Consider the following 27,906-nt stretch of genomic DNA (forward strand, 5'->3'; position numbering starts at 1 on the left):
CCTAGTGCCAAGTCACTAATTTTTCTATCCAGTAGGTTTTTTGATGCTCCTTTAATGACTTGTTTCAAGCAGGACAGAGGCAAAACCATGGACTTCATTAGAACCTTCACCAGCAATTCTGTAATTAAGGCTGTAACCAAGCAGCCCATTATACACCTTACTTCAAAAAAGTTCAAGGTAAGATATATTGTCTTCATTGCTTACATTACTTTTTATATACATACACATACATACATTACACACACACACACTCCCCCTGACCCCCTCCAAATCATTAAGGAAATTTAAAATAAAGAGAAACTATAGTTAAGGTTGTCAAGAAGGTAAGATACTAAGGTCAGGTCTACACCAGAGCTCAAAGTCAACTCCAGTACTCCACTGAAACGAGAAGTGTAAGGTAAGTTGACGGGATAATTTCTCCGGTCGACCCAGTGCAGCGTAGACACCACAGTAAGTTGACCTAAGCTACATCGACTCCAGCTGTGTTATTCATGTAGCTGGAGTTGCTTAACTTAGGCGGACTTACCCCATTGTGTAGACCAGGCCTAAGGTATAGATATGGCATATCCTACCTTAGAAAGTCCAAGCACATCTCTTAACACAAAATTTCTCATTTTTAAAAAAGGCTTTAATGCACAGTAGAAAGAAAATAGAATGATTTATTCAGTATATTGCAATGAAATTGTCATTGCATATATTATAGAGCAGAATAGCCAAAATTTTTGAAAGTTGAACCCCCAGAAATTAAACCATGCCCTTTTTCAACACTGTGTGTTACAGTTCAATAAAGTGAAATTTAGTTGTAGTTTAGGAAATGGCATTCAATTTTAGGTATCAAATGTTTAAAGAAGTTGTTATCTAAAAGTGAAACATAACATTACTTTGCAATATTATTTTTTAAATCATCATAATAGATATTGCCATCCAAGTAATATTAAGACATCGACATGCTAAATGGCCCTGCTATGAAGTTTTGGGCTGGAATACTGCATGTGTTCAGAAGATGGTGGCAGGACCTGCTGCCTCCTCCTAAGTGTGGAACCAAAAATGAGTAATCATGCAGTGCAGAATTGTGTACACCTTCAAAAGATCTTTCTGATGTTTTTTGATGAAACAGTTTAAACTAACATTTAAAGTATTACTGGTATCTGAGTTAACTTCCACTGAAATGAATGGGGTAGTTCACATTTCAGAATTATTATTTCAGGCTCTCTGCAAACCCAGATTAAACATTAGTGAATTGGTTACCCAGGGTCAAATTTTAAATGTTTTCTTCACAACCATAACAGCTACACATCAACTTGAAAAAAGGAAAGCTGATACTCTGGAGAACACTTGTGAAAGGGGAAGGCAGGTGGGGCATGGACACACCTTGCTAGTCCTTCACACCCCTCAGAAGGGCATACCCCATGCTTTGGAAAATACTGATAAAGAAATGTAAACCACCACACACTGCAGGGAAATCTCTAATATGTTTTGTATTTAGTGTTCAAGAAAACAAGGACACTAACACTGCCCTTTCTGCAATAGTATCAAACCATTTAAAGTCTCCCATTTTATTATTCAAGACTTGTCCATGTGGTATTGATGTTCAAATCCGTTCTCTTATGAATGCCTACCCTCCAAATTTTTGTCCCTCGCTTGCAATTCTAGGATTATATTGGAATGCTGAACTGCTAGTTTTAATGCACACTATGGTGCAGACATAAGTTTGTTTAAAAAGTTAAAAATTAAAACACTCTTAGAAAAATGTTAACTCTATTAACAAAAGCCAAACTACAGTGGGATAGTAATTAACAAAAAAAATAGTAATTTGAACAAAACAGCAATTTGAGAATTCTATAAGATATTTTTCAAACAGACTACACTAATCTGGAGGTTTCCCATTCCAAGGAGTAGAGGTTTCTCTTTTAGTCCTATATGAGCAGACTTTTAATAGGTCTTAGTTCCTTGATTGAAGGAAGAGAATGAGACAATAATACTTGCTATTACTGCAAACAGAGTCAAAGTAGAATAGAATTAGTACTGGTAATATATAATAGTTTGACAGACAACTAAGCTACTTTGCAAGTCTCAAGTATGATCTGGCAAGGTGGGAGATGGTAGCTTTGACCATGAGGCATCTACTCTCACAAGAAAGCATCCTGTACGGTAGTAGTAAATGGAGAGCTATTCCCTTCCCCATTTTAGCTTTCTGTGTGGATTGTCTGTTTCATTAGGAAGGATATGACATGGATTACAAATACTGTTAATGCCTAGAGCCCCAAGAGAGGAACTGTACAATAGAGGGTGAGTGAGTCCTGGCCCCCAAAACTTGCCATCTAAATAAACAAGACAGGAAAAGGGCAGGAGGAGGGGAAAAAAAAAAAAAAAAAAAAAAAAAGATACAAAAGTGAAGTGAGTTGCCAAAATTCAAGCACGTCAGTGGCAGAATTGAGAACAGAAATCAAAACTGGATTCTGGGATTCAGGAGACCTATCTACTGGGCAATGATACTCACTCCACCCCTATGGCTCTTAGCATTTTTCTGTATCTTTGAGCTCCCTGCAGTTTGTCAATATCTAACCACGACTGAAGGTCCAGCCCTGGGCACAGTAACCCATATGAAGTCTCACTGGAGTGGAATAGAGAGACTATGGGTACATCTACACACCAAAAAAAGACAGCAAATTTCAGACCTGGGGTCAACTGACACAGGCTCACACAGTGGGGCTAAAAATAGCAGTGTAGACAATGAGGCTTGGACTACGACTGGGCTCTGAGACCCTCCCTCCTTGCTAAGTTTCACAGCTTGGGCTCCAGCCCAAGTCCCAACATTTACACATCTCTTTTTAGCCCTGCAGGGAAAGCTAGAGTCAGTTTGACCAGGGCTCTGAGACTTGCTGCCACTTGTGTGTGTATGTACCCTATATTACAGCAACTGGGTACATCCTAATGATCTCTTTGGAACATTTATAGTTACAGGACAGCAAGTGTGTGCACAGCAGTTCCAGAAATGTTTACAGGTGAGTGTTATACTATGCAGAAGTCCAGTAGTATCTTTATTATAAAAAAAAAAAAAAAATAAAATCTAGAGTCACAGAACAGCATTTTTAGAATTAACATGGGACATGTAATAATGAAGCAGCTTTCTCATGCTTATGGCTGTTGAACAGCTAAGAGAAAAGCCTTCCCAAAGATTAAATATTTAATTCTTAATGCATTAACTTGAGAGGTAGGGAAGAAGTATTTGACACACTTGGAATCACAGACAGAAATCAGAATTTATTATTTCATTCAGGCAGTCTTTTGACCTTTCAGAAGGACAGGTACAAAAGGAAAGGTCATAGAAACTAGAGATTGCTTCTGGGTAGAGTCTTAAGTTTCTAACTTCAATCTTAGAATATGAAATGTATGTTTCATAAAGGCCACCGCAGAGACTAACCTCACTTTTAGCAAAGCCCTGTTCTCTCGTTGTTTATATAGCATACAATTTAAGTTACAGCTACCAGAAACTCAGAGTCAAGTCTCATGATTTGCAAGGGTTCCACTGGCAGTCAAGCTTTATATCCAAATGTCCTGTGCTCAGTGAATTTATCTGGAACGAACCACTGGTAAAAGGCAAAAACATATCACCATATCTATGGAAATGTTTGGACCAAAGCCTGCCATTCTTTCTTAGCAAAGAATCACTAACTTCAATAGGAATTCCACATGTAAAAGGGTGACCAACAGGAATCTCTACCCGTATGTTCCTTTACGGGAACTGACTAATTTGAAACAAATATTAAGATCACCTCTTTATGAGCCCACAGGTTTTCCTTATTGTCTATTTATAATCCAGCTTTATCCCAGACACCCTTAAAGATTAACATGCTGTGACGTTGCACTCCATAATGTTTTATGGAAATGTGCTTATGAGTCTGAATATAACGTAACTGGAATATGCGTTACGCATAAGGTCTCTTGTAAGGTATTATTATAAAGCTTATAATCTACTGAGTGTCTTCATCCTATTTGTATGAATGTATCATTCCTGTAACTCAAACTAGGAATATGAAGTATAACTCTGAGGTCCTACTGTAATTATGCAAAGTGTGGGCCATTAATAGTGGTCGGAAGCTTGATGGCTCCCACTGACTAGGGCAACTGGTTGTAAATGGTCTGTTTACTTGCAAACCTTCCTGAGTTTGTGCAGGCCAGCCCTGGAAGAATGGAGGCTGGGGTCTCACAGGACATGTGAACATGTCACCTGATACTGGAATCCATCTTAAACCTGGTGCCTTTCCATTTTGAAAGAGGGGTGGGGACCCAAAGAGACAAAAGATTCCCGCCTTGTGCCAAAGCTGTAAAAGGGGGTGGAAGAGAACAAAGAGGGCTGCCAGTCATGAGAACACCCCTGCTTTCCACCTAAGATGTCTGCTGGAACTAACAAGGACTTCACCAGGGGAAAGGAATGGGCCCAGACTAGGAAGAAGTCTAGTCTGTGAGAGAAGCTTATTGGAACATCTCTGAGGGTGAGATTTTACCTGTAATCAGTTTCTAAAATATATTAGGCTTAGATTTGCGTGTTTTTGCTTTATTTTGTTTGGTGACTTACTTTCTTCTGTCTATTACTTGAAACCATTTAAATCCTACTTTTTAGACTTAATAAAATCACTTTTGTTTATTAATAAACCCAGAGTAAGTGATTAACACCTGGGGGAGCAAACAGCTGTGCATCTCTCTCTATTAGTCTTATAGAGGGCGGACAATTTATGAGTTTACCCTGTATAAGCTTTATACAAAACAAAACTGACTTATTTGGGGTTTGGATCCCACTGGGTGAATGGGTGCTGGAGGAAAGTAACCTGCTGAGCAATTTTTAGTTAAAGTCTGCAGCTTTGGGGGCGTGGACCAGGCCTGGGTCTGTGTTGCAACAGGCTAGCATGTCTGGCTCAGCAAGGCAAGGTTCTGGAGTCCCAGGCTGGCATGGAAAACGGGCTCAGATGTAATTCCAGCACGTCAGGTGAAAGTCCCAAGGGGGTCGCCGTGACCGAACCCGTCCCACGTCTTAAAAACAACTTTAGTGCTGAGGTTAACAGTTTATTAGGTCAGAGAAAACTAACCATTTAAATACTGGTCTGAGGACAGAATGATCAGGATACCAATATCTAAATTTTCTCCACTAACCCTGCTCCATCAACAAAAAAATCCCAAAAGGAATGCTTCCTATATTAAAGAAGTTCCAGGAGCCTACTTTAGTGCCACTATCAAGTTTTGGGCTCTTGAATCCTAACCCTTTTTCCACCAACAGGGCAGTGAAGGAAAAAAAGGTTACTAAAGAGGTTTTGACAATATTTAGTCTTGATGACAAACGCAGAAAGGAATTCTAACTGTTTAGGAAAAGAGAGAGTTTACTGTTCTTCCATGAAAAGATCTGGTTGCTAGCTAATATTTTAACTTCCCGTCAGTCACTGGGCCAAGCACAAAGAAGCCTAGAATAGGAAAATTTAAAATGTTTAGGGAGAGTTGACCAACTTTCATACCATTTTAACTGGTAGTTGGCCTTCAGATGCTTTTTTGTTTATTTTTGAATAACAAGCTTGTCTGAAGCAGTGCTAATTACTTCTGTTTACATAATACAGATCTCAGGGTAGGTACCCATTAACCTGTAAATTTTCCACTTCAAGAAATCTGCGGTACTAAATTCTCCCCATGGAAGTACAAACAGATGGTTTTCGTCCAATTATCTCGTCGACTTGTTTCAGCCAACTAAACTACCTGTGACTCAGCTAATGCTAATTATTTGGATTTTGTTTTTGTCCGAATGCAATTTGTAGCTCCAACCATAATAGTGAAAGATTAAAGTATTTTATCCACAGGTATGCACATAATTCATAAGATAAATATAAAATAAAGATCACTGAGATTCCTGCTTCAGGTATTAACACATTTAAAGGAAGGACTCTGATGATGCAGTAAAAAAAATCCAGAGAAAGAGAAGAAGCAACTGAAACAGTAATCTACTAACAGAAGTCTTTATCAGAACTACTCAATTCTTAGATTGCAGGCTCCTCAAGGGAGGAACTGTTTTCTTCTATGTCTCTACAGAAGGCCTATGAGGGCCCTGATCCTGACTAAGAAAAAAAACACAAGAATAAAATACTAGTACACTGCATTAAGAACATCATCTTCAGGTTCTAGGTCACTTTTAAGCACTTTTTAAGCTGCTTAGTGTCAAGACCAGAGTTAGGGTGGTCATGCCTAGTGATCAGGGCTGGTGTCAAAAGGGGCAGGAGACCAAAAGCTATAGCCTGAGTTTAGGACCTGGAGTCAGGGTCCTAGTACCAATAATAGGGGGGTGGGATCCAATCTGCTAAACCAGCGTCTGCAGTCAGAATTCAAGTACCCAAGTCATGGGGCAAAGCACAAGTCAGACTCGTGTCTGTACTAAAGCCACGGGTGCGAGCTGTGGTCACAAGTCCAAAAGTAAGCCAAGATGCAGGTATGATGGTACAGTTGGCTGGGGGGAGATGTCTACCTCATTGCACTGACATATCCTGAAATCCTCCTGAGCTTAAGTAAGGTCATGACTGAAATTGTCAATCCAACCTTCTGAGGTGGTACTACCTGTGATGCTCATCTCCAGAGGGTCTATGTGGTAATGCATGTGGCTCTACCATGGCAGCAGTATGGAGGTGAGAGTCATCCCGCAGACCCAGGTTCTAGTTCTGCCCCTGAAAAATCTTATACTTAGGCACTTTTGAAGATGTTAGCTTTCTCTAAGTTAGCATACCAATATCTTGAAAATTCTGAAATACTTAATATTGAAAGTACATAAGGGGAAAATATAGGTCAGATAGTAGTAACAAATGCAACTCTTTTTAAAAACAAAAAAAACCTTGCCCCACAACATGCAGGAGATTTATGGTAAATTGTGGCTGAAGCAATTTTAGTCCTTCCTATTTGGCTTAAGCTCCTTATTTCTAGGCACTTCAAAAGATCTGTGTACCAGTTTAGAAGATAAAATAGTATCTAACAACAAAATTAAAGCATGCCATCAAGAAATAATCTGTGATTATATGTGATTGCATATGTACATCTGACCAACTGCATGCCTAATATCAAAGCAGCATGAAATCTCTGCTTGCTGTGGAGAAAGAAAAAAGAAAGTATTAGTTTGCTTGGAACAGGCTGAATAAAAAACACAAGTTACTGTTATCCTGTACTGATGTATGCATGGCAGTTCTAGCCCTAAAAAGCACCTGAACACCTGGATTACAATTTAAGATGATTTTATGGCTCTGTCTTGAACTTATAATTTTAAGGTCACTTGGACCTTTCTTTAATTCTTCAATCACGTACAAACATGTCCGCATATTCTCAGATGCAAGCCGTACAACAGTTCAATATGTCTGTTCACTTTAAGGAAAAACTACTTAAATTGTAAGCTCTTTGGGGCAAGGACAGTCTGTTCTGTGGATGTACAGCACCTAGCATAATGGGGTCCTGGTCAATACCTGGAGCTCCAAAGTGCTGAAATACTACTAAAAATAATAATATCAGTGTTCCACAGTTTGCACTGGTTGCCAAGTAGCTTATGGATGGAGTTTAAGGTGTTTTTGACCTACAGCCCTAAAAGGTGTGGGACCTTGCTACCTAAGAAACTGATCACAGCTGTTACATTATCACACCAGCAGTGAGCCCTCCTGGTTTACTCCAGTGACATGGGGCTAGTGACGTCAATTTCTGTGAGTTCCTCTACTCTAGTCACTTCATGCATCTAAAGAACTGTTGTTTTTTTTTTAATTTACCCACGAAAGCTTATGCCCGAATAAATCAGACTAACACAGCTACCCCTTTACTCTAGAACTCACTCCCCTGCAAAACTTCCACTCTGGAACAAGAGTCTTTCTATTACCAAAAAAAAAAAAAAAAAAAGAAAAAAGAAAAGGAAAAGGAAAAAAAAAAGCAGCCAGTAGAACCTCACAGTATTGCCAGCAAACAAATATGAACACCTGACCTGTAAAAGTTCCCACATATAAATCTTTGCAGGACCAGGGCTGTTACGCTTGCCTATACAGAGATTATGTGGAAAGTTGGTTTATGCTGTGTAAACCTATAGCGCAATAGCTTGCCACACACTACCTAGCTGTGTGGATCCTGCTACCACAAAGTGAGCTGTAGCTCACGAAAGCTTATGCTCAAATAAATGTGTTAGTCTCTAAGGTGCCAATGTAATGTATTATTGGATTCATCTTACAGCAAGATGAACCTTAAAATAAACTGAAGCATTAGTTTTGATAAACTACTGTGCTGAAAGACATTAGGGCGAAGACTAGAATACACCACATTTCTGAATATTTACATGCACAAAATCCCTGAATGCAGAGCTACTTCAATGCTTTGAGTACCTCAGAATATATAGGTTTCAGGGTAGCAGCCGTGTTAGTCTGTATCCGCAAAAAGAAAAGGGGTACTTAGAGACTAACAAATTTATTTGAGCATAAGCTTTGGTGAGCTACAGCTCACTTCATCGGATGCATTCAGTGGAAAATACAGTGGGGAGATTTATATACACAGAGAACATGAAACAATGGGTGTTACCATACACACTGTAACGAGAGTGATCAGGTAAGGTGAGCTATTACCAGCAGGAAAGCGGGGGGGGAGGGGGGGGGCGGGGGGACACGACACCTTCTGTAGTGATGATCAGTGTGGGCCATTTCCAGTAGTTTACAAGAACATCTGAGGAACGGGGGGAGGGCGGGGGATAAGCATGGGGAAATAGTTTTACTTTGTGTAATGACCCATCCACTCCCAGTCTTTATTCAAGCCTAAGTTAACTGTATCCTCAAATAAATTTGTTAGTCTCTAAAGGTGCCACAAGTATGCCGTTTCTTTTTTCAGAATATATAGCATATGTCCAATGACAGGGAACTCAAAAGGCCATGCATTATTTTAACATGGAAATGAAATATGTTTCTGATGGCAACAATTAAACGCTATGCAAACTACTGAAATAAGAAAAGGAAATAAACCTAAAATTGTACACATATGAGAATTAGTCTGTACAAATATTCTCACATACCTACCACAACTTAAATTCCTAAAAGTGTTGTAAGCCAAATTAAGTGTCACCTGAACACTCTTCATACATGGTGACCAAAGATAAAAACTACTTATTGTATTATCTTAGTTTTAAGCCACAATTCAAGTTTTAAGTAAGATATGTAGAAAATAAACTTAACTATAGCAGTTATTTGACTAGTTTGAACTGTATTTCACACAGAGTGAAAAATAACTTCCTAAGGAAGGTTTCAGAGTAGCAGCCATGTTAGTCTGTATTCGCAAAAAAAAAAAAAAAAGGAGGACTTGTGGCACCTTAGAGACTAACACATTTATTTGAGCATAAGCTTTCGTGACCTACAGCTGAATGCATCCAATGAAGTGAGCTGTAGCTTACGAAAGCTTATGCTCAAATAAATGTGTTAGTCTCTAAGGTGCCACAAGTCCTCCTTTTCTTCTTCCTAAGGAAGGCTCTGATCCTTCCCTAACTGAGGTCAATGTGAGCAAGAATCAGGTCAATAACTAGAAAAGAAATAAAATCTGACTTGTCAAAATAATTTGTTTTCCAACAGAGGTAGCATACTATGCTGTCTACATTAACTGACTCTGGTAAGCATTTGCCTTTATTTCATTCAAAAACTATATACACAGACAATTTGGTATGGCCTGCATGACTACCATAAACTTCCTGCAAAAAATTCTTTATTTCTGTTCAGCAAACGAGCTGAACTGAGATGAAACGTTTTCTTCCTTCAGTTTAGCAGATATTTGAAGGATACTAATATGTTTATTACTTACAGGTTTTTCAACTTCTTGTTAAAATATAAGCTATATGAAGCTTTAAACGGCTCATTACCAATTACTTTCCCTCCAACACACATTGTGTATTTCCCTCATGCAAAGCTGTCTGTGTGTTTTATGAATTGTGATTCTTTTTCAAACCAAGGAAAATTACAGAATTGAATCATGCATTTGTAAAAAGTTATTCTGAATATGCAAATCATAACTACAGTAGAGTCTGTCACCCTTCAGTCTACTAATCTTGACAGTGTTCCTTTAAAATATCAGCTTTTAACAAAATGTATACATACTACAGTATACTCTTACAGGGCTTAGGATCCTGTCATGAAGGCTGTTAAATCAGTGAGACAGAACTGATATTTTCCCTTCTTCCCCCAAAATCATTACTTAAAACAGTTAATTCATTGTCAAGGGACACTCAAAATAACAGATATTAAAAATAAGTTCTTAATAAAAAGCAAAGCTAGTTCCAAGTTTATTTGAAAAAAAAAAATCACCTAGAATGGCTTGTTCACCTCTATGCAAATGAAGGGGTTTTTTTTAAACCCTGTAAATTTTAGAGTATCAATATAAAATCCAGTCAGTCAGTGTCAATTTCCCTAAACCCAGACAGTTATACAGGAAAAACTATGTACACAAGCACAGTTTAATGGACTCACTTTATAGCTTTCCAAACGCATTTTTAATGTCATGTTTTGGAACTAAAACTATTTTTGTCTCTCTGGCTGTCATCTTTTGCTTTAAGATTTCACCTTCCACAGACGTCAAAACCTGTATAAATGCCATTATCTATTCGGTGAAAAACACATTGTGGATTCTACCCTGGGGAACTGAGGTAACACTGCAATAAGCAGCCAATCCGCATGCAGCTTTTAAAAGGGACTAATCCGCCAGGTTTTAATCACTGGAAGATCTCCATCTAAATGGGAATTTGAAGCCAGTTTTGCCCCTCTCAGGCGGAAGAATGGGGCTTGAAGGAGACGAAAGATCGCTGAGCGATCTCCTCCTTTCACCCGGAGAGCAGCTCGCAGCAGGAGACACGACACGGTTGGAGAGTTGGGAGGGGGGACACGCTTACCTTGGTGAGCTGGGCTATTTTCTTGCTCATTTTGAGGTGCAGATCCTGGCTGTACTCCACGCTGAGCCCCGGCTGGGAACTGGACGCGACGAATTTCCCAGCGCTGGCTGAGGAGCCGCCGCTGCCGTAGTAATGCTGCTGCCAGCTCATCCCGGGGGTCGCCATCTTCACAGCGAGACCCCGCTACCCCTCCCGCTCCGCTTTCCAGGAAAGCGACCGGGAGGGGGGCGATGCCGCGGCGCGCTGACCGCGCACGCTGCCGGGGTCACTGGCGGAGCGTGCTCCTTCAGCCCCCCCCCCGCGGCCGTGGCCCCGGTCCCGCCTCCCTCACACCATCCGCCCCCTCCGCTAGGTGCGCGGGGCGGCGGCGGCGGGGACGCGGCCCCCGGGCGGGGGAGAATCTGCGCACCAGCGACCGGTGCCGCCTCCTGCTCGCGGCGGGGCACGCAGCCGCTTCCCTCGCCCGGTGCCGGGGTGGCCGAAAGGGCCCCTGACAAACGCTACCCTCGGGAGCTGGGGGTCTCCGGCGGCCGCCGCTGCCCGCCCAGCCCAAGCAGAGCTGCCGCTTCGCCCCGCCCGGCCGCGCGGAGGAGCCGGCGACTGTTGCTGCGGCCGCCACTCGGTTACCAGGCTCCGGCCGCACTGTTTACGCTGAGCAATGTCGTCACTTCCGGCTGCTCACTCCCGGCCCTGTCAGTCTGAGCCTCCACAGGTGCGAAGCAAGCGGAGCCACGCGCATGCGTATCAGCTGGAAAACTCTCCCCTCCTATCTCCCCCCCCAAGCAGGTGCATATGCGCTGGGCCGCAGGCGGGCGCCCGCTGTTCCACTGCCCCCCCCCCCGGTCTTCCTGGCTGCTGGTGCGCGCGCTACGCGCTGTACCCGAGCAGCAGGTGCATAAGCCCCGTGTCCACTCCCCCTGCCCCCTTCCTCGACCTCTTCGCTCACTTGCTCCCTTCCCCTTCCAGCAGCAGGTGGCGCACTTCCTATTCCCACCTTGTTCTTTTTCATCTCCCACAGTCGCACGTGGTTCTGCGTGGTGCTGCCGCTGCTCGATCAAAAGTTGTGCAACTGCCCCAGCATTTGCTGGCCTCAGAGCCCCGCCTCTGTGAGTCTTTAGAGAAAGCCATACCACACACAGGCAGGAACCGGGCCCCACGCTCTCAACCTTCAGCTAGAAATAACTTTCCAGCCCTTTTTCCCTGTGGAAGAGCCCTGGACCTGTTACAGTTGCAGACTGATTGCTAGAGGAGAGAACATCTTACTACTTGATAAATGTTAACAGGGTAGCTCATAGAAATTAACAGTGCTGCCATCAGACCTAGTTGTGGTACAGTATTTGTCTAAGTATTGCACAACATTCTGATTAAAATAGTAGCACTGAACAGAATCAATGTGGCACTTGTGAAAGTGATTAAACGGGCTAATCCATAAATCTTAAATAGTAGTGATGGTCCAGAATAATCTTTTATCAGGCCAGGGCTATTCAATCCTTTTAACAATGTTATAGTTACAGGACAAGTTACACTTTGGACCCACTGCAATTTCTCTCAAATGCACCCTTCAGGTGCCATGCCTGGCTTCCTTCACCTCTCTCAAGCGTGGAAACTCATAGTTTAACCACTCAGGCACTTGATGAGTGGGTTAAACTATATATAGTTTATAGGCCCACCTGTATATATAGGCCCACCTGTATTTGGCACCTGCAAGAAAACTTTTCAGGAATCTGTGTCTAGGAGCTGATTAAAATGACTCAAAGCAGTTTTAAATCAAAACAAGCATATTGTTTATTCATCCAAAAGTACAGTGCAAACAAAGAAAAAGGTTAAGACAAATGTATGTAGGTATCTGGTCTCACCTAAACTTTATCCTTTTGTTGCAAGTTTTGGTAAGCTCAACTTAACCCAGCTACCTCCATATCTGAGGTAGGAGAGTGAACTGGAGGAGGGCAGTAGGCTATCTCTCACAATAACTTGCACCCCAACATCCCTCACCAAGAAGTTGCTACTTGTTCACCCCTCCTTTGCTCCAAGTAAGAGTTTTAAAAACAGTTTAGCATCCCTTTGATCCTTGGCACTAGCCTTGAGAAAATAAACTTATTAACCAGGCAGGTGGTAGGCATTTCCCAACTGATGGTGCCCCCTTGTTCTCTTTAGGGCCTTTGATATTCTCTGGAGGTGTCTTACCTCTGTCATTGTTTTGTTTCCTACTTGTTCTCCCTAACAGCCCCATTTAACTCTGTATGTCAGCACTCAATGTCAAGCAGGTAAACTGAGGTACATATAATATTCATACAAAATACAAATCTCTCCCTCATTCTCCATGTGTTGTCTGGAAGTAAGTGTTATTGCTGGTAAACGTCACAAATGACAAAAATTGGTGGAGTACTAAATAATGAGAGTCGAGTTCTACAGAGCAGTCTGACATGCTTGCTAAACTTAGCTCATCTGAACTACATGCAAGAGCCAAATGCAAGGTCATAAGTCTAGGAACAAGGAAGACAGCTCATATTTACAAGATGGGAGACCATATTCTGAAAAGCAGTGACTCTGAAAAGGATTTAGGGGTCATGGTATGAATAACCAACTGAACATGAGCTTCTAGTGTGATCTTGTCACTAAGAACGTGTAAGCAGGGGACTGTCAAGTACAAGCAGGGAAGTGTTGTGAACTAAATCAATTTACTTATCAATTCTGTGCTACACAGTTCCTCACTCTGAGTATTTGCACAGACCATGAATTCTTATCCTTGCAAAAGACTAAAGCTGGATTTTTTTTAAGGAATCTTTCCAAATACTAAAAGTAGAAATAATAGGATTCACTTTCTTTCTCTTCTTAGGAATCCAGTACCAGTCTTTACCATAAGACAGTTACACGCACAAACAGTTAATTTCAAATTCCTTTTTAGAAATAATACTACAAAGATAAATCATTACAGCACAGCAGTTACACTGTACACTAACTAGGCTAATATCAGCAAATAGAGATATTTTCCTTTAAAATGAAGACTATAACAGGGCCTAAATTCAAAGATATAATACCTTACATACAAAATAAATACAGGGATTGGGATTTCTGACAATTGGAGATCTTCAGCTTTCAAGTATGCTCACCCTGGGTATTATATTGACAATTAAATAAAACAGTTGTACTACATCACAAATTGTTACAGCATCCACACTATTGAGCACATACACAACTTCAAATGAGAAAGAAGAAAACTTGACAATTACTGTAACTGTTAGGCTCACACAGTGTCTCTGGTTCAGTGATGTAGTACACCTCCTGAAGTCATTTGGCCTCCAGTCTGTGATTCCTCCCTTACAGTGTTCCCCCCTCTCCCCAGTCTCAATCTCACTGACTTTTGTAAAATTACAGGGAACTGTACTGAGATCCAGCTTACAGATTCAGTCTGGGTTATCCCTGCCATCTCTATCTTCCCCCTGCTGGGCTGGGCGTGAGCTGACTGGTGCTTTGCCAGTCAGGGTGCAGAGCCATATCTGTGTCTGTCTCTATGTGTGTGACGTTACCCAGGATACAAATTGGACTGTTGAACAATGGTGTCCCCTTAGTTCTCGAGCCTGGGATGCCTCTTACACTGATTTGCTGGTGAATCACCACCTCTCCAGGTTTTGTTCACACAGAGCCTTCAACACATATATTCACTCCCAGCTGAATACATGAATGCTCTCCCAGCCCTCCATGAATTACATACAGGGCGACACCCACATATTCTTAGCCCAGCCTTTTTTCCCCAGAAATATGCATCTTGCACTGCTCAATATTCTCCTGGATAGTGTAAGCCCATAGTAAGTCCGTCATTCCAATGCTGGGTAATGATTATGCACCAGCCTTGTCATCTCAAATATAGATTCCCAAACACTTGAATCTAAACACGCTGCTTTAGATAAAACAAATTTATTAACTACAGATAGATTTTAAGTAATTACAAGTGATAAGGCATAAGTCTGTTGCCTGATTTTAGGAGGTTAATATTATTTTAGATATGGGTGATAGGCTCGCCAATTAATATGATCACAGGATAAGGTTCTTGTGCCAGAATCAGGCTACAGAGTTTGCAAGGACCCTCAGGATGTATGGCAAGGACACTCACTCTGAGACAAATATAGCCTTAAAGACTTTTATTGAGATAAATGGAATAGTAATCAAATGGTAAAATAATCAGGAGTTACAAAGGCAATAATATTGTTCTAGAGATACATGATATTATGTACAACAAAGCTTTTGATTAATATACTCACATCCTTTCTTGATAACCTGGTGGTAAGAGACAAAGGACCAGTCTTGCCTCTAGCATGCCAAGAGATTCAGGTCCAGGTTCCTCAATTCTTGAGTAGGAGGTGCAGAGCTTGGAAGCTAAAGAGCTATAGAAGACTAAAAAAAAAGCTAACTTAGAGTACTTGTGGCACCTTAGAGACTAACAAATGTATTTAAGCAGCAGCTTTCACGGGCTACAGCCCACTTCATCAGATGCATAGAATGGAACGTATATTAAGAAGATATATATATACATACAAAGAACATGAAAAGATGGAAGTTGCCATACTAACTCTAAGAAGCTAATTAATTAAGATGAAGAGGAGAAAAAAACATTTATAGTGATAATCAAGATGGCCCATTTCAGACAGTTGACAAGAAGGTGTGAGGATACTTAATATGGGGAAATACACAAATTCAATTTGTGTAATGACCCAGCCACTCCCAGTCTCTGTTCAAGCCCAAGTTAATGGTATCTAGTTTGCAAATTAATTCCAGTTCAGTAGTTTCTCATTGCGGTCTGTTTTTGAAGCTTTTCTGTTGCAAAATTGCCACCTTTAAGTCAGTTATTGAGTGACCAGAGAGGTTGAAGTGTTCTCCTACTGGTTTTTGTATGTTATGATTCCTGATGTCAGATTTGTGTCCATTTATTCTTTTGCGTAGAGACTGTCCAGTTTGGCCAATGTACATGGTAGAGGGGCATTGCTGGCACATGATGGCATATATCACATTGGTAGATGTGCAGATGAACAAGCCCCTGATCACGTGGCTGATGTGATTAGGTCCTATGATGGTGTCACTTGAATAGATATGTGGACAGAGTTGACATCGGGCTTTGTTGCAAGGATAGGTTCCTGGGTTAGTGTTTTTGTTGTGTAGTGGCTGGTGAGTATTTGCTTCAGGTTGGGGGGCTGTTTGTAAGCGAGGACTGGTCTGCTCCCAAGATCTGTGAGAGTGAGGGATTGTCTTTCAGGATAGGTTGTAGATCTTTGATGATGTGCTGTAGAGGTTTTAGTTGGGGGCTGAAGGTGATGGCTAGTGGCGTTCTGTTATTTTCTTTGTTGGGCCTGTCCTGTAGTAGGTGACTTCTGGGTACTCTTCTGGCTCTGTCAATTTGTTTCTTCACTTCAGCAGGTGGGTATTGTAGTTGTAAGAATGCTTGATAGAGATCTTGTAGGTGTTTGTCTCTGTCTGAGGGGTTGGAGCAAATGCAGTTGTATCTTAGAGCTTGGCTGTAGACAATGGATCGCGTGGTGTGTCCTGGATGGAAGCTGGAGGCATGTAGGTAAGTATAGCGGTCAATAGGTTTCCGGTATAGGGTGGTGTTTATGTGACCATTGCTTATTAGCACAGTAGTGTCCAGGAAATGGACCTCTTGTGTGGATTGGTCCAGGCTGAGGTTGATGGTGGGATGGAAATTGTTGAAATCATTGTGAAATTCCTCAAGGGCTTCTTTTCAATGGGTTAAGATGATGAAGATGTCATCAGTATAGCGCAAGGAGAGTAGGGGTATTAGGGGACAAGAGCTGAGGAAGCGTTGTTCTAAGTCAGTCATAAAAATGTTCGCATACTGTGAGGCCATGCCGGTACCCATAGCAGTGTCGCTGACTTGAAGGTATATATTGTCCCGAAATGTGAAACAGTTGTGGGTGAGGACAAAGTCACAAAGTTCAGCCACCAGGTTTGCTGTGACATTATCGGGGATACTGTTTCTGATAGCTTGTAGTCCATCTTTGTGTGGAATGTTGGCGTAGAGGGCTTCTATATCCATAGTGGCCAGGATGGTGTTTTCTGGAAGACCACCGATGGATTGTAGTTTCCTCAGGAAGTCAGTGGTGTCTCGAAGACAGCTGGGAGTGCTGGTAGCATAGGGCCTGAGGAGAGAGTCCACATAGCCAGACAATCCTGCTGTTAGGCTGCCAATGCCTGAGATGATGGGGCATCCAGGATTTCCAGGTTTATGGATCTTGGGTAGCAAATAGAATACCCCTGGTCAGGGTTCTAGGCATGTGTCTGTACAGATCTGTTCCTGTGCTTTTTCAGGGGGTTTCATGAGCAGACAGTGTAGTTTCTTTTGGTAATCCTCAGTGGGATCAGAGGATAATGGCCTGTAGAATGTGGGGTTAGAGAGCTGCATAGCAGCCTCTTGTTCATATTCCAACTTATTCATGATGACGACAGCACCTCCTTTGTCAGCCTTTTTGATTATGATGTCAGAGTTGTTCCTGAGGCTGTTGATGACCTAGAATCCTACTTTCGACGTCTACGACTCAAAGAATATTTCCAACACACCTCTGAACAACATACTAACCCATAGAATCCTTCCTACCAGCACTACAAAAAGAAGGATTCTGTGTGGACTCCTCCTGAAGGTTGAAACAACAAACTGGACTTCTACATAGATTGCTTCCGTCGACGTGCACGGGCTGAAATTGTGGAAAAGCAGCATCATTTGCCCCATAATCTCAGCCATGCTGAACACAATGCCATCAAGGTGCCACAAGTACTCCTGTTCTTTTTGTGGATACAGACTAACACAGCTGCTACTCTGAAACCTAACTTAGAGTTTTACTTAACTAACTGACTTAAAACATACAATTGAAAATGAACAGACTTGGCATGGTGAGTCACCCATCTTATAGAGCTGGAACACTCCTATGTCCAAACTTGGTTTCCTCACCCACTGAAATGTTGGGGTACACTTACTCCATAGGCCGGTATGTTTGTACATATGGATGACATATACATACATATTAATGACAGATTATTTTTACATTTGTAATTTCTGTCCTAACTGGTTATTTGAGTTCTTGCCAAGTTGTGGTGTGCCTGTTGAGTTTAAAGAGAGTGTGAATTTAGGCGGCCTCCCATACCACCCTGCTTCAACACATTCTTTATCTATGTTAAACGTTGCAACCATATATGGTCCTTATGCTTTAGCTCATCACTACCTATCTAGGTGAAATGTCCTAAACACACACGCTAACTTTGCCTTAGCTCAACATACAGGATGTGGCCTGTAGGTCCCTTGTGTTACAGCCAAAATTAATCTAATATAAACCTATTATAATAAAACAAATAATCAAACCCATAAGAAAATAAGAAACCCACAAGAAAAAATATAGAGGCAAACAACCAAATTAGCCCTATAGGCTACAAGTCAGAATTGGTTACAGAAGAAATAAAAAAAGATAAAACCACAAGCTAATACTAAATGAGCTTAAAAGCAAAATGTCTCTCACCATAAGCTGTAACAGTTCACAGGCTGGATTTTCTTTCAGCCAGGGACCCCTTCCCCAGTTCAGTGTTCTTCAGATATGCGTTCATGCCGTGGGCAGAGAGATGGGAGGAAGAAAGAGGTGACATGGAGGTCAGTCACTTATTTTTATATCCTCCTCCTCTCTTTTAGGCACACACAAACACGATGGGGTGTAGAGAAACAGTCCTGTATGTATGTGAGAGTCAAACCATCTCTCGGATGAAATGTAAATTTCTTATTTATACCTTCCCCCCTGCTGGTAAATGGCCAGCTAAGCAGGTAATGGCCCTTTAGCACCTTGCTGACATGTGTGTCTCTGTCTCCGAGTAAATGGTTTGTGGACGTTACCCAAAAACTACAATATTTCAGTAACAATCATATAGCAAAATCTCAATTTTACATGCAGTGTTGTCACACACATTTCAACAGGCTAATATTCAACAGATTGAGTTTTCAAATAATCTCCTAAAATCAGGCAATAGGCATCAATATTATTGTTTATATAATATAGGTTATAGGCTCACCAATTGATCTGACCAGAAGATAATAGTGTCCTTGCCCCAGAATCAGGCTACACGGAGTCTTCTTGCAAAGACCCTCGGGATGTATGACAAGGACACTTGTGCTATAATAAAATACAGCCTTAACGACTTTTATTAACATAAATGGAAAAGTAATCAAATTTCCAAACCCAGAATTAAAAGGAAATAGTACTGATCTAGAGGTACAGGTAGTATCTTTATAAGAACTTCCTAGATTAACATGCTCAGACTCTTCCTTGAGAACCTGGTGGTAAGAGACAAAGGACCAGCCTCTGGCTTGTCAAAAGAGTCTGATGGCCCAGATTCTTCAAGGCTTAAGTGGAAGATGAAAAACTTAGGAGAAACTAGAGAGCTAGAAAGCGATAGACGAAGCCAAGGAAGACCTAAGAAAAACCAACCTAAAACTAACACTAAATATGGTGGTTTGCCCCTGTTATAGAGTCTGTGCCCAACCTTCCATGTTCAAACTTTATTTCCTCACCCACATAATATCAGGGTGTGTTTACTCTATAGACTGGAATATGCATACATATTAGTAACAATTAGCTCATTCTCATAGCTAGGTATGGTATAGCAGACTCACTCTCCTCTAGCACCTTCAGCCAAATCACTCCAGGCCTTCAGTGGTCTCTCTTCTTCTGCCTCAGCCAACCAGACAGGTATTGATATATGTTCACCCCTCCTGGGATAACAAAAGTACCACTAAAAGTCTCAAATCATCCTAAAACAAGAGCTCCTTCTGCCCCCTCTTGGCCTATTCTTCAGCCCATCCTTGAGGCTGATCTTCAGCTCCATCCTGAACTCCATAATCCTGATGGTGGGCTTGTCCCTGCTTCCATGGGGCTAGTAGGGGAACTCAGTCCCACCCTTTATTCTGGGTTTCAGCCCAGAGACCTTGCATTAAGCAGCCAAGTCCACTCCTTTTCAAATGCATTGCTGTTTCCCTCTGCCACTTCCTGTCTCTGAGCCACCTGAGTTGCTTCCCTATGGCCTGTGCTTAACCCAGCTTCTCCTTTGGTTTCCAGGCATCTGGCTTCTCACTAGATCCTCCCCACTGTTAACCGGTCAATTTAGGGCACCCCGCCTAAACCCCACCAAGGGCTCAAGACTTGATCCAGTCAATTTAGACATCTCCACCCTTTCCCTTCTGCAGACTCAGGGTGTAAGGCACCTATTCTTACCCATGGTACTCAGGAAGAAACCTAGTCAATTTAAGTACGCACCCTTTCCCTCGGGGCTCAGGGTTCTACAGAACCGCGGAACCTTTTCCCAGTGAAAGAGCCTTACACCGTTGTGCTCTAAACATCTATTTATTAACAACATACACAGAATACGTATACCAAGCAAGTCTCTTATGCTCACCACTCCCAACGTACAGACAAATTTCACCCAATGGCCAGTCAGGATTCATTCATCTGGGGGTTCCGCTGCACATCACTGTCTTGCAGAGGGGTAAGAGTTCCAGCAGCTTGATGTTGAACTGCAGTCCGGAAATGGTTCCCCAAAAGCATTGTTTTTAATTTACATTATAGAGGTAAAACTAGCTACCTCCTTCAAATTTACTAAATCTATCACGTTATCCCATTTTATCTTTCATGCCCAAACTGTAACTTAGTTGTGACCTTCTCTGTTTATGCAGATGGTCAGCATAAAAAACACTGGTCAGAGCTTATCTTACCATTTGTTAAGTCTCTTTTTGTATCCCCCCTATTTTCCCAGTGCCTGCGTGTCTCTACTTTACAACCTTAGTGGTTATAACTCTTGTTAGGAACATTCCTGAGGTGGGGTGGTGCTTTATCAGCAGCAGAACATTCTTCCCCACCCCCTCCAATTTTAGTGGTGAACTCCCTAAATTTCATCCAAGGCTGGTTTAATATGGGGGACTGTCAAGGTTCCTTCCCCACTCTGAACGCTAGAGTACAGATGTGGGGACCTGCATGAAAAACCTCCGAAGCTTATCTTTACCAGCTTAGGTCAAAACTTCCCCAATGTACAAAATATTCCACCCTTTGTCCTTGGATTGGCCACTACCAAACAAATACTGGTTACTGGGGAAGAGCTGTTTGGAAACGTCTTTCCCCCCAAAATACTTCCCAAAACCTTGCACCCCACTTCCTGGACAAGGTTTGGTAAAAAGCCTCACCAATTTGCCTAGGTGACTACAGACCCAGACCCTTGGATCTTAAGAACAATGAACAATCCTCCCAACACTTGCACCCCCACCTTTCCTGGGAAATGTTGGATAAAAAGCCTCACCAATTTGCATAGGTGACCACAGACCCAAACCCTTGGATCTGAGAACAATGAAAAAGCATTCAGTTTTCTTACAAGAAGACTTTTAATAGAAATAGAAGTAAATAGAAGTAAAGAAATCACCTCTGTAAAATCAGGATGGTAGATACCTTACAGGGTAATTAGATTCAAAACATAGAGAACCCCTCTAGGCAAAACCTTAAGTTACAAAAAAGATACACAGACAGAAAGAAGTTATTCTATTCAGCACAATTCTTTTCTCAGCCATTTAAAGAAATCATAATCTAACACGTACCTAGCTAGATTACTTACTAAAAGTTCTAAGACTCCATTCCTGGTCTATCCCCGGCAGAAACAGCATATAGACAGGCACACAGACCCTTTGTTTCTCTCCCTCCTCCCAGCTTTTGAAAGTATCTTGTCTCCTCATTGGTCATTTTGGTCAGGTGCCAGCGAGGTTACCTTTAGCTTCTTAACCCTTTACAGGTGCGAGGAGTTTTTCCTCTGGCCAGGAGGGATTTTAAAGGGGTTTACCCTTCCCTTTATATTTATGACAGGGGCGGAGGGGTTTATCAGGTCTTAGGCCTACACGGCATCTTCTTTCCTTGTTGGAATGCCAGTCCCTCAGGACTGCCTCTGTGCCTTTCCCCCTTTCCAGGGATTAATTCCATACCTGTGGCATTCTTCAGTCTGACTTCCTAGAGCAGAGGTGGGCAAACTATGGCCCGCGGGCCACATCTGGCGTCCTGCCAGGCCCTTGCGCTCCCGGCGGGGGAGGCTAGCCCCCAGCCCTACTCCCCTACTCCCGCAGCCTCAGCTCGCCATGCCGCCAGCACGGGAGGGGGCTGCACTGCAGGGGCAGGGGAGAGCAGGGAGGGAGGCTCACCTACAGCCACAGGGAAGGAGGTGGGCCGTGCGGGTGGCGAGAGTGCGGCGAACACATGCGGAGGACTCAGGAGGAGCACTGGGCAGCCGCACAGCCAGCTGGAGAGAAGCAGCACTTTGAAGGGGAAACCGCTCACCAATTGCTCCTCCTGAGTCCTCTGTCCATGTTCGCAGGGCCACACTCTGAAAGGGGCTTTAGAGGGGGGCCTGTCAGGAGGTGGGGGGTGTGGATAGGGGTCGGGGCAGTAAGGGAGTGGGGGGGTTGGATAGGGGGTGGGGTCCTGGAGGGGCGGTTAGGGGCAGGGGGTCCCAGGAGGGGATGATCAGGGGACAAGGAGTGGGCGGGGGGGGGTTGGATGGGTCGGAGGTTCTCAGTGGGGCAGTCAGGGGGCGGGAAGTGGGACAGGGCAGATAGGGTTAGGGTTTGGGAAGGCACAGCCTTCCCTACCCGGCCCTCCATACAGTTTTGGAACCCCGATGTGGCCCTCAGGCCAAAAAGTTTGCCCACCCCTGTCCTAGAGAGAGGGGAAGTCCTTGTCTCCTAGGTTTCTCTGTTTTGGATCCCTGACCTTGATGCCTGTCTCCTACAGCTTTCACCTCCTTCTTTTATGAAGACCCTGTTCCTCCCCAGCTGGGTCTAATAATAAATCAAGCCCGCCACACCATGTGCAGCAGGGTAAGGCAAACTGAGCTCTCAGGGCATGTGTGTACTGCAAAAAAAAACCCATGGCGCTGAGTCTTAGAGCCTGGGTCAGCTGACTCAGATTCGCGGGGCTAAAAATAGCAGTGTAGACATCCAGGCTCAGGCTGAAGCCTGGGCTTTGAGACCCACCAACCTCATGCCATCTCAAGTCTGGGCTCCAGCCCAAGCCCAAAACATCAACACTTCAATTTTATAACTTTGCAGCCCAAACCCCATGAGCCCAAATTAGATGACCCAGGTCAGTCACAGCTAGGGTCTTTTACTTCAGCATAGATGTACCCTCAGATGCACGTTTAACCCTTTGTTCACCTGTGTGGAGTAAATATGCTAACACATGATACATGTTTTGTAGCTATGTATTCAGTGTCTGTACATCTGTATGTTTTCTGTGTATGTATTTTGTGCGAGGGTGCTCTGTGTGCATGTGGATGTTTCCTATAAAGTAATTGAAAACCACCAGTATTAATGTGTTTTGAATGTGTGTGTGTATTGTACATATGTTTTTCTGTATATGGTTTGCATGGATGTGTGGCTGTGTGTATAAAGGGTATCATGATTTTTAGTTTTGCTTTCTCTGAAATAAAACCAGCATGACAGGAGATGGGGACATTCATCGGAGTTACATTGTTCTAGTGGATATATGTTTAACTTTGTGTTTCTAAATGTGTACCCTATCATTGGTGTTCATGTTTCTTAAAATAATGAAACATTATGTTGAGGGTTGCAAGATATGGAAGCATTTTGGATTTATCTGTATTAACACTTCCATAAATACGGCTGGACACTTATTTATCTTATTATAGTTTTGAATAAAGAGAAGGGTGTCTGCAATCACAGTATAGCTTGTTTGCAGATCATAGGTCTAAAGCTTAATCTCTGATTTTTGGAGGCAAAAGGTCTTGTACGTGAGTCTTGTAATTGTGTCTTCTGACAACCCTGATTAGATATCAGATATCTATATCTAATATAGATTAGATATCAGATATCAGCTTTTTCTGAAGGTAAATTTTTGTGAGAAATTTGACATGCTTCTATTTGCAGGTCTTCTCTGCTCTGCTTAATTTGTTAGCAAGCAGCCATCTTGAGAGCAAGATGTATTTTCAATTTGTGTGCAGGCATGTATGCTCACAGAAGGGTGCCTTAATTCTTATTTTTGTTAAATGTTTCAATAAAAGCAACTATTTATTTGTAAAATACCAATAAGATATGTTGACTCTTAAAGAGAAGACAATTTCTATTTATTTCACTTCTATTTACTAAACGGTAGCTTTTTATAACATGCTGTGGCTGTTTGTTTTGTATGCAAGTGTTACTATTTTCATAAAATTACACTCCACTATTTATAAGCACACTGTAAAACTTTTAAAAATAACCATAAAGCTTAAACATTTCTGTCCTTCATACATTAATACCCTGATCCTAACAAACTTGATAGAACATCATCACTGAATAAACCCACAGTGCCCTATTTTAAAGTTAAGAACCAGTTGCTGATCCTGAGCTTAATCTCTGGTGCCGAGATTTCTATGTGGGTCTCAAAAACATACAAGTTAATATAGACATTTTCTGTGAACTGCAGGTCTGACATAAAAAGGAGCAATGTATGTTTACAGCTAGATGTGCAGATGTTTGTACACAAACTGACTCACTGGATGCATAATCTGTGGAAACAATTGTCAAAAACGTATAATTTTTCAATAGAATAGTTTAAACACCGATTGCATTTGGCCTTTTCCAAAATAAAAGTTCATGTTTTATATTCAGGTTTTTAAGCCATATCCATCACTGTGATATCAAAAACACAAAAAGCAAAGGAAAAATACCATGGAAAGCAGAAGAAATTTGTGTATGTTTTGAATAATTGTTCCTCTCTTTCTGTCTTTATGTTCTCACTCAGTACAAAAGTCCATCCTGCTTCACATCAAATATATAAAATACCTGGAGAACAGTTTTCCTGTCACAGTCCCTCACAGGGTCCAATCACTCCTCTTCCTGGCCACTCTGGGGATTAGCTCCTTCCAGGTCCAGGGCCCCCTTCTGCTGCTAGCTGCATTCTCTACTGCCATTCTCTCTGTCTCCCTGCGACTCCAGTTGTTCTTTCACCATAACTTGGCCCTCCCACCAGGTCACTATATGAATTTACCCCTTTCAGGGTACCAAAGTCTTTTGGGGGACTGTCCCAGGCAGTCTTCTCTCCTCTGCCTTGTCTGTGCCACTTCCCCAGTGACTGGTAGGGGAACCTGGGCCCATTCTCTATTCTGGGTTCCTGCTCAGGGTCCCTCTAGACAGCAGCCAAGGTCTGTTCCATCCTGGACCAGACTGCCTTTCCCTGAGCCTTTTCCTTACCTTCTGGTTCTCCCCCGATCTCTGGGTTTGCCATCTGAAAACTCCCTCCTCCTAGGAAGTAACTGTAGGCTACTTGCCTTTATAGCGGCTGTAGTAAACAGGCAAGGTACTAACAAACTTCAACAGGACTTTATTTTTAAAGTGGAAACCTCTTTACCAAGCTGCTGCTGCAGCCTCGGTAGCTCTCACTCTGCCTCCTAAACTTCTCCCCCCCCTTCCTGTTTCCTGTCCTTTCAGACTCCCAACAGCCAGTGCTCCCAGTTCTAATAATTACAAGCAGCATCTAAACACCACAATAGCCACAAACTAACCTCCCATTTCCCAGGGTGCAACTGCAGTCTACAGCCCTCTCCACTATCAGCTTCCTGCCCTTATAAGCCAAATCCAGCACAGCTCATCCCACCTCAGTTGGGCTCCCTCATTCACTCAGGAGTGTGGAGGGGAGAAGAGCCCACCGGCTCACAGTGTGCGGAGGCTGGACTAGGAGCTGGGCTGGAAAACCAGGTGGGACAGCGAGCAGGGGGCCTCCGTTCTGGAGTAGGGAGGTGCACGCTCCTGCCGCACCGGGTTGCACCCCACATGTAGTGAGAGGAAGCCCAAGCCCCTTGCCATGGCGCACCCTGGGCAGGTGCCCAGATCAACCTCCCCTAAGGCTAGTCCTGCTTGCATCTTCAGTTACCCTCACTAGTATGATTTCAACTTCAATCACCTCCGCCTTTGGAAAACAGTGCCAGTATTCAGAATAGTGTCCCTGGGGGGTTATACTGATCCCCTTCTGAAACCACCCAGACCCTTTGTCCCCTCTTGCACCACCTCCACCCCCAGGCCGAACTCACCATGTTTAGTGCTATGGCCATGCTGCGTGTTTGCCAAGGGAAAGTGAGAAAGAGGTGTGTGTAATTTTAATGATTCAAGGCTCTGAATGCACACACAATACTGACTCTGTGTGTTGTTTCTTTTGCTTCTGCAGATATGCCCTTGAGGGCCAGCTCTTTGGTCAGATAAGGAGGCGAGTAAGGAGAACAAGTTTCACAAAGTGCTGCTATTGTCAGATCAGGCCAATAGTGAGCATAGAGCGTGGAGAGAGACAATAAATGAAAAACTAGAAATGGATAGCCAGGAGAGGAGTCAGGGGCAGAAGTGGATGGAAAGCTCATGGAGGACCAATCAGAGATGCTCAGGTCCCTGATTATGCTGCAGGCGGAACACACACATGCTCGACTCTCCCTCCAGCCCATACAGAACTGCCTTCCTTGCCCTCCCTAAACTCCCCCACACACATTCCTTTCACATTCCTGGCCCCTTGCAGTACCCCTTGCACTCCACCCCTAGGGACATTTTCCATAACAACAGCTGGACTTACACACAATTGTGAAATCTTCACTTCAGAGAGTGCTGCTCGCTGTCATGTCCCTTGTAAGAAACGTTAATTTAGTATTGCTGTTTAATACAAATTTAGTCTTACAAAAACAGTGATTCTTTATTTGTGACCTACACAGGATGGTTACAGCAGAAATTCATACACAGCGGCAGTCAGCACATTTGCAGGCTACAGTTAATGCTCAGGCAGGGATCATTACAGGGGTCATTTAAGGTGGCAAGTAGACAATGCCTGGCTCATTACCAGAAAGACACATTACTGGGACTCATTGTCAAAATTCAGCTTCAAAGCCTCCCTGATTTGAATGCCCCCTGTTGAGCCTCTCAAATAGCCCTGGTGTCTGGTTGCTCAAAAAATGGTGATCCACCTCAATGCTCCATTGCTGGGGAAATTTTTCCCGCTTGGCTTCACAAATGTTATGCAGAGCACAGCAGATTGCTATGACCAAGGGGATATTTTCCTCATTGAATCTAACCTGACAAAAAGGCAGTGCCGGTGACCCTTTAATCTGCCAAACACCTGCTGAATCTCTTGTTGAAAAGCTCCTTGCTGCTGTCAAGGTTTCTGGTTTATGGCTTCATGAGCTACAGGAGTAAAGGGTAGGCTGGGTCTCCCAGGATCACTCTGGGCATTTCCACTTGCCCTTTTGGAATCTTCTGGTCTGGAAAGAAAGTCCCTGCATGCAGCTTTCTATACAGGCTACTGTTCCTGAAGATGTGTGCACCATGCACCTTCCCTGACCACTCCGCACTGATGTCAGTGAAATGACACCAGTGATCCACCAGCACCTTCAATCCATAGAGAAGTAGCCCTTTCTGTTGATGTACTTCATTGAAAGATGATCTGGGGCCAAAATTGGGATATGGTGCCATCTATCGCCCTGCCGTAGTTAGGGAATTCTATTGGTACAAAGCCATCCACTATTTCCTGGAGTTGCCAGCTTCCACACAGTGATTGCCGCAGGCTTTTCCACCATGAGGGCACGTCTCATTCAGGTGTTGTCGTGTGGCAGGGCAGGGGCGAGCTCTGTATGGAGTTCAAGAAAGGTGGCTTTGCCCATACGAAAGTTCTTCAGCCACTGCTTGGCATCCCATACCTGCTTCACAATCCGATCTCACCACTCAGTACTTGTTTCCCAATCCCAGTAGTGACGGTCCACTGTGTATAACTGCTCCATGAATGCCAACATCAATCTTGAATTGTTTCTTTCCATGGCACACAGCAGGGCAGGTACAATGGATTCCTGTTCAGATTCGCAACTCATGAAATACTGTAGGATCAGTCACGCTGTGTTCATAACACTTATCACAAGACTGGTGAGCAGTGCAGGATCCATGCTTTCAGGCATAGATG

The 27,906-nt window shown here is 43.0% G+C and overlaps 1 protein-coding gene across 1 annotated transcript in view; it reads right to left on the reverse strand.

Annotated features, from left to right (window-relative positions):
* FAM184A (family with sequence similarity 184 member A) overlaps nt 1-11,561 on the reverse strand; it is a 167,849-nt gene extending 156,288 nt beyond the window's left edge. Inside the window, 1 exon segment of the mRNA XM_037894706.2 lies at nt 10,910-11,561. Coding sequence (XP_037750634.1) covers nt 10,910-11,074 — 165 coding nt within the window. The 5' untranslated portion in view covers nt 11,075-11,561.
* Between the last annotated feature and the right edge of the window lie 16,345 nt (nt 11,562-27,906).

The sequence above is a fragment of the Chelonia mydas genome, chromosome 3, assembly GCF_015237465.2.
Source record: "Chelonia mydas isolate rCheMyd1 chromosome 3, rCheMyd1.pri.v2, whole genome shotgun sequence".
Lineage (NCBI taxonomy): Eukaryota > Metazoa > Chordata > Testudines > Cheloniidae > Chelonia > Chelonia mydas.